The sequence below is a fragment of the Seriola lalandi genome, unplaced genomic scaffold (assembly GCF_002814215.2).
Source record: "Seriola lalandi dorsalis isolate HSWRI2012SDOR001 ecotype SW California unplaced genomic scaffold, Sedor1 jcf7180002054357, whole genome shotgun sequence".
Classification (NCBI taxonomy): domain Eukaryota; kingdom Metazoa; phylum Chordata; class Actinopteri; order Carangiformes; family Carangidae; genus Seriola; species Seriola lalandi.
The window spans coordinates 341,172-348,040 of NW_019524910.1; the positions used below are offsets into that span (position 1 = coordinate 341,172).

Consider the following 6,869-nt stretch of genomic DNA (forward strand, 5'->3'; position numbering starts at 1 on the left):
GCTACCTGGTGATCCAATCCACTGGATCGGCAATCAGAGATGTGTGTTGTTCCATCAAAAGGACTGGATTTTTACATATGGCAAATTAAACTGTATAGGCCTACAGTAAACTACACTATCGCTTAGATGTGTTATGGGGTAGAATTTTCACACGGCACAATTACCACTATTAATCATAGTTACTAGCTACTCGTAAAGTAGTGTATCCTGTTTGTAGTTGCGAATAAAGAATCCATCCTCTTCAACAAAGATTATGTGATATTTTATTTTATTTGTTTGTTGTTTTTTGCTTTTGTTTCCTTTTCTTTTTTCTCTACTGCTAGCCGTATTTCCGACAGCCTGTGAAGGCAGCGCGGTTTCATGCTGTGTACCTCTGTTTATTTTCAGAGCGGTGACGTGAACGCTGCACTCCTCCTATATGAGGCTCGTCAGACGGAGGCAGGCCCGGGGATTGGTTGCTGTTGTTGCTGTAGCAGCTTGTGTCGACGCCGTGGGGAGGGAGGGGGCGCTATAAAAGCCCGTTCCCCCAGTCCGGGAGCTTCACTCTGACGGAGGAAAGTGAGCAGGGAGGGTTGGTCAACGTGGCACGAAGGGACCCCCCCCAACCCCCTGTATTTACCAACAACAGGCGCCTGTTTCCCAACACTGTACCGTCCTATCGCACGGACTCTCTCTGTAAAAAAAGCTTCCCTCTACCTCGACTAATAAATGCCAAGAGAAACAAGACAAGCGCCAACAGATAAGGATCGCTGCTCAGAAGTGGAGAGAAAGACGAACAGTCGGACAAACACGTAGAGAAAAAAAACAACCCAACAAAAGCGCACGGATCGTCGCCGTTGCCTTTCTCAATGCATACCCTTTGTGCCCGGGGAACGATGAAACCAGAGATCAACGCCGCCGTCGGATTTCTGTCGAGATTTCTGAGGGTAAAAGGACACGTAAACGATCGACAGGTCCAAACATTCAGCCAAAGCTTACAGGACATTTTGGCAGGTAAGGAAACCAGAAAATTCTCCATTAGCTCTCACACAACACCACTCTGTGATACATTACACTCACACATGTTAAGTCTGGGGGTTTGTTTGATGAGTAACTGCTAAAATTCGGCTCGTAATGTGTTTGAGAATGAGTCAGAAGAAGCCTTTCTTTGTTCTCCTAAGTATCACTATCAGCGCCACCACCGCGCACCACTGTTTGCGCACGTCGGAGAGGGGGGGAGAAAAAAACGACTAAGTATAAACACACACTGGCTGATCGAAGACGATCGATCGACAATTACATTGATACAATCTGATATGTGAAACAAAGAGAGAGTATTCGGTGAAAGATTAATTTGTTGCTTTGTTTTGGAGGAAGAAAATGAGTAGGAGTGGGGGTGGAAAGAGACGCTTGGCTCAAACAAGGAAGTGCGCCTCGGTCGATAGAGCTCTCAAAGAATCGAGCAAAACAGCCCCCAGTGAGTTGGTAGAGGCTGCTCAATTACGTAATGCGTAAGAAGAAATAGGTTTATAATGAAAACATGTCCAATCACAGACCAAACGTTGACATTTAAACTAAAAACATGTCGTTTATTTTATTTTAAACACAAAACCTCCATTGAAAACATCATATTTTGCAACTTTTGTGCGTTTCAATGATGAGTTTTTCATCTTGTTGCACACAATTCGATGTTCCTTCCTGGTATTTATGTGGTTAACAGGTGAATTTCAGCTTTTACCACATGATCCATTCATTAAAATGGCTCACAAACAATACACCGACTGGCAACAATGAACGGAAGTCGAATCAAATCAGTTTATTTTTTTTTCTCCGTTTATTTCCCAGGAAATCGAGCTGTAGTTTCTCCCCCAGGTTCAATTTTGAATTTAAGCGAGTATTATGGGAGTTTTTACAGATTAGTGCTGCTTGGAGGATTGTCTCTCATTTCCTGCTGTAAACACATTCCAGTCTCAGGGCTCTAAAGCTGCCATACATCTGCCTCGCACCATCTACAGCAGCAGATGACCTACATTTCCTACACAAGGGCCTCACTTATTCAAAAACACGTCTTAGTTTGCTGGTATTTTGTTTTTCAGTAAAGGGTCTAATACATAAGAGAAGTAGATAAGTACGATCTTTGTCATAGAGCATAATACAAACATTTATATAATAAGAATATAAATGTTTTTTTGTTTTTTACAAAAGCAAATAAGAACAATAGAGCTTTACAAGGAGCCTAAAACTCGCCATTTGGTGTTACAGTCAAACTGCAGTTAATTGTTGGCGTCTTGCTAAATGCCTGAGCTAAATGATTTAGCATCGTGTTGTTTTTGTTTGTTGTTGAGAAACTGGTGTTTTTAAATCAAGTGTTACATTTAGTAAAAGGAAAAACACATTTGTGAGAGCTGAATCTCGGCGGTGGTGTTTGTAAACAGACAAAAGTTGGGAGCTGAATGGAGTCGGGTGGGAGGCCTGCGTGTGGGGGGAGGGGATGTTTTGGTGAGCGCCTATAGGAGGACATTAAAGACGGAGGCAGCGCAGCGTAATCAGGCAGGAAATGCAGGGGAAATCCACTGAAACACGGTTAACACACCCTGTATTTAGTGGATATAAACATGAATTATATTAAAATGCTACAAATTATAAGCTTTAATCTGCCATCCCTCAGATTGACTTCTTGAACGACCGTTGTTAAAAACAAAATACCGTATAGCTGATTATAATCTAATTAAATGAAGAACGGTGTCTTCCACGAAGTCCATTTTGAGCACGAGGCAAATGTGTGAAAACAAAAGTGAGTGTGTGGTTGTAGCCTGTGGGGCTCGCTGCTACTAAACTAGGCCAGCCAGAGCTCTTTTGTGCTTGGAAACATCACAATCACCCACTATTGTGTCTGCGCGTTGAAAAGCTGGGTGCCCAGCTCCTCGTGTTTGTGCTGAGCGAAGGGAAGCGGGGAAATTAGTCCCAGTGACCACACTAAAACCGTGATAGTTGTGTAATTGTACTGAGCAGCGTTTCAGTTCTTCTTGTGATTTACTATCCCAGCAAACGGACTTCGAATGGAAAAATATCCAACGACCCAGAAGCTGGGCCAAAACCAGCTTGCTTGATGTATTTCTAGAGTTCGAGGTCAGCTCCAGTGAATAAACAACCCACTTTCGTTAAACTCTTTAGGGTTAAGCGCACACTTGTCTGCTTACTTTTCCATTTCCCATATCCTGCCCCATCCCCCCCTCCTCCCCTGTGCCCTGGATTTTAAGAATAGGCCCCGCTGAGCTGATCCTTTCCCAGCTGCTCCAGGGTTTGTAGGTAGCTGCCTTTTGTGGCTCAGTCCGAGGCTGAAAGATCATCCAGCCCCTTGTGCTCTTTCACGAGTGCCAGCCCCTCCATTAGCTCAGCAGTATACAGCCTTCTGTGATAAGACACGGCAGGAGGGGGCACGGGGGGTTATTATCCTGTAGATGCATACAGGTGGCCTCCGGGCCCTGGCTTGAATGCTGGCCTACTTCACTTCACCCTGTCTTTCATCGTCTACAATGCAGTTACCATCAATGGGAATTCAATATGGATGAGCCCTGTCAGGGTAAATGAGGGGTAGGTGTGCTCCTTAAAGCGGGGAGGTCGATTAAATGAAAAGGTCAGAACAAAAGATCGAAAATATCCTATGAAAAGGATTGGAAAGTGTTCTTCTGCGCCAAAAGTGAACTTGCAAGGAAGGAATGAGCCATATTTCACCTCCTCGTACAGTACGAATCAGACAGTCAACAGCTTAATTTTCCGCTCATCATCTTAACCACTAAAATGCCTGAAGCGTACTCTGAGTGGCGTCACTGTGAATCACTAGTTTCACTGCACTTCCAAAACTTCCACACAGTCGAGGAGAGAGGGGGAGGAAAAAAAGAGCCCCTCTCCCTTTAAGAGGCGGAGCCATGCGTCTCAGATGGCTGGCCGGCCTTCAACACTTGTGGTGTTTTTGTTCAGCCAGTCGTGGGAGACTTTGTGACACTGACGGCAGCCAGGGGAGGGATTGTGCAATTCAGCGGCCTTCTTTTTTGTCACGTAGGCCGAGGGAGCCGCTGGCCGCTTGTTTATGGCCGCTTATCAGGCCTGTAACAGGTGGTGGTGTTTTTCTTTCCTTTCTTTTGCAATCGCACACAACTACGCCCTGTACTTCAGTGTACATAAGTTCACTTGGTAAATTTTGATAAGCTATAGGCTCAATCTGCCTTTGGTAAAACATCCAGAGGGAACAGCTTCTTGTTACAAAGTAAATGGCTTATAAAGATTTTGTTTATGAGACAAAAGATTTCTCAATATCCATAAATCAGTAGAAAGTTAGAGTTAATACTTTTTGCATAATGATGTTGATGATTTTATTTTGACAAGTCTGAGCCCATCTAGTTTTACGACTACTGAAATCACCCTCTGGCAAAAACAACATGGGATTAAGATCTACTTCTCTTAATCATTAAGCCTGTACTCTTGTTTAATATTTGGGAACAACCCAAAAGTACACACACAGTCAAACCTCAGCCAGTCATGTTTTATCTGAGATTAAATTTATCTAACCCCTTTTGATAAATTCAAAAATGATTTTAAAATAATATAATTCAGGTTCTATCCCAGGGTTCACAATTTTTCTTTACTTTTATGAGGTTCCCGTTTTGCATGAACAGTTTATTACAGCCACAATATGCTTATTAAATCACGTGGACTTATCTAACACAAAGTACAGCCTGTCTGCTTTGTGTTTTTGACCTTTGGTCAACTCAAGTTAACCACAGATCTCCCATGCGCAGCCACAAATGACGTCTGTAGTCACATACAGCAACGTAATGAATATTTTCTTCATGGCCCCTCTTCTCTGGGCCTTTATCGGCGCCTGTGACATGATCTTGCCCCCCCCACACTACATGTCAGAGCAAACAGTCTGATGATTATCTCTCAAAGCTAAACTTTCTCTCCACTCTCTCTCTCTCTCTCTCTTTCTCCTGTGTTTCCTGCAGAGCAATATAAGCACCACTGGTTCCCAGACAGGCCCTGCAAGGGTTCAGGTTACCGCTGCATCCGCATTAACCACAAGATGGACCCACTGGTGTGGCAGGCAGGCCAGCGCATCGGCCTGACCATCCAGCAACTCTACCTGCTGCTGCCCAGTGAGCTCACACTCTGGGTGGACCCTTTCGAGGTGTCCTACCGCATCGGCGAGGACGGCTCCATCTGCGTCCTGTACGAGTCCCAGCCCGGCCCCGTAGGAATGCCGATGGCCGCCACCGCCAGCTCCCCCTCAGGAAACAGCGGGTCGGTGAGCCCCATGGTGGACAGTCACATCAGCTGCAAGGAGGAACTGATGGTGCTGGGCAGAACCAGTCCCTCCAAAGCCTACAATATGATGACTGTGTCCAGTTAAAGAGGCACACCGTCACCCCGGCCTACTTTTGTTCAGGGTCACGCCATGCTTGGTCAGATCATGTGACCAGATCAGGGTGAGCCTTTTTAAAGCTAAGAATATGAAATGAAATAGTGAAAGAAGAGAAAAGAAAAAGAAAAAAAAAAAACAGAGGATGTGGCCTATCGTCCAGGTGATGGAAACCTTGTAGGTTTGATATTTTTTACCCTCTCTCCCCATTGTCATCTGTTCTGTTGTGTCATTGGATCAGCTGGGCACTCCGTTTTTTTAGGAGAGGCATTTGTGGAAATGGAACTGTTGGGGCAGCTAAACCAACCATCCAAACAGGAACCCCCATGGAGACTGGCTCCTCCCCCCCTCGACTGTAAACAACATGGTGATCAGCTCCATCTCTGAAGGGGCTGTCATTGACTTTGCACTTTTCTTACTTGTGGTAACTATGGGTACATGTTCAACACACCACCGCAAAAACACCAAAACCTAAATTGTAAGGATTTTTTTTTTTTTTTTACCGGGAACTACCCCTTCAAATTCCAGAGGTTTTTCAATTTGCTGTTTTTCATTTGTTTTGTTTCCTGGCTGGAGAGGAAGTCGAGGTTCAGACTGTGCCTTTCACATTCCGAGCTCAAGTTAAAGAAACGCCCAATAAGAGCATCTCTATTTTCTATAAAAACACCTTTTTGGACCACAGGGAATGAGTTTTCTTTATCTTGTAGCTGGAGAAAGGCGTTCAGTCTGAACTTCTCCTCCTCCCCCTTCTACCATCATCACGAGCTTCAGAAAACCTTCATCTCAACCTCGTCTCGGCCCGTATGTAAGTGCTAGTGGAATGTGTTGTGACACCTGTTACCTATGGATACCAGTGTGTCCCGTTGCACTGTCGCCCTCCCATCATCCATGTATGTGTAGCTTTCTGGGGGAGGGCAGGGGACCCGTCTCCTTTCCCCCCTCCCCCTAGTTAATGAATGTTGTTGAAATTCACAATCAAGTTCCTGTGTTGTTAATTTTTGCCCCCTTTTCCCCCACCACTTTGTCATCTCCTACATCACCAAAATTCAAAGTGTAGCAAAAAAGGGGGGGCCTATTTTACCCAAATTTTGGTCATGTGGCCCTGTTAGAATTGACATTGAATGCACTTTGACGTGAGATTGTGTGGGATGTGTACTTTTTAGAGAAAATCGCCTGCATTCCATCCATTCGAATGTCATGTTTTCACACCGCTTTTACTACCCTGCCCATTTTTTAGCCGTTTGTTCATACTGTAGCTCCCACGTTGGGATAGACTAACTGTCTATTAAATCGGGAGTGTGCAACTCTGGATTTCAAAACCTTTTTTACACTGTATTTGTGAACATTTCAGAGCTGTTGATTTTTAGGTGGAGAGTAATTTTGGTGGTATGTTAGAAACGTTCTGTCATCCGTTCATATGGCACTGTTTCGCTCTGGCAGGATGCAGAGCTAAGCTGCCCCCCCCCCCCAC

General features: G+C 44.7%; 1 protein-coding gene across 1 annotated transcript; it reads left to right on the forward strand.

The window, feature by feature from the left end:
- Positions 1–531: 531 nt before the first annotated feature.
- Positions 532–6,717, forward strand: btg1 (B-cell translocation gene 1, anti-proliferative). Its single transcript, XM_023408216.2, has 2 exons — positions 532–993; positions 4,986–6,717. The coding sequence occupies exons 1-2, from the start codon at positions 849–851 to the stop codon at positions 5,387–5,389; spliced, it is 549 nt and encodes a 182-aa protein (XP_023263984.1). The 5' UTR covers positions 532–848; the 3' UTR covers positions 5,390–6,717.
- Positions 6,718–6,869: the final 152 nt, after the last annotated feature.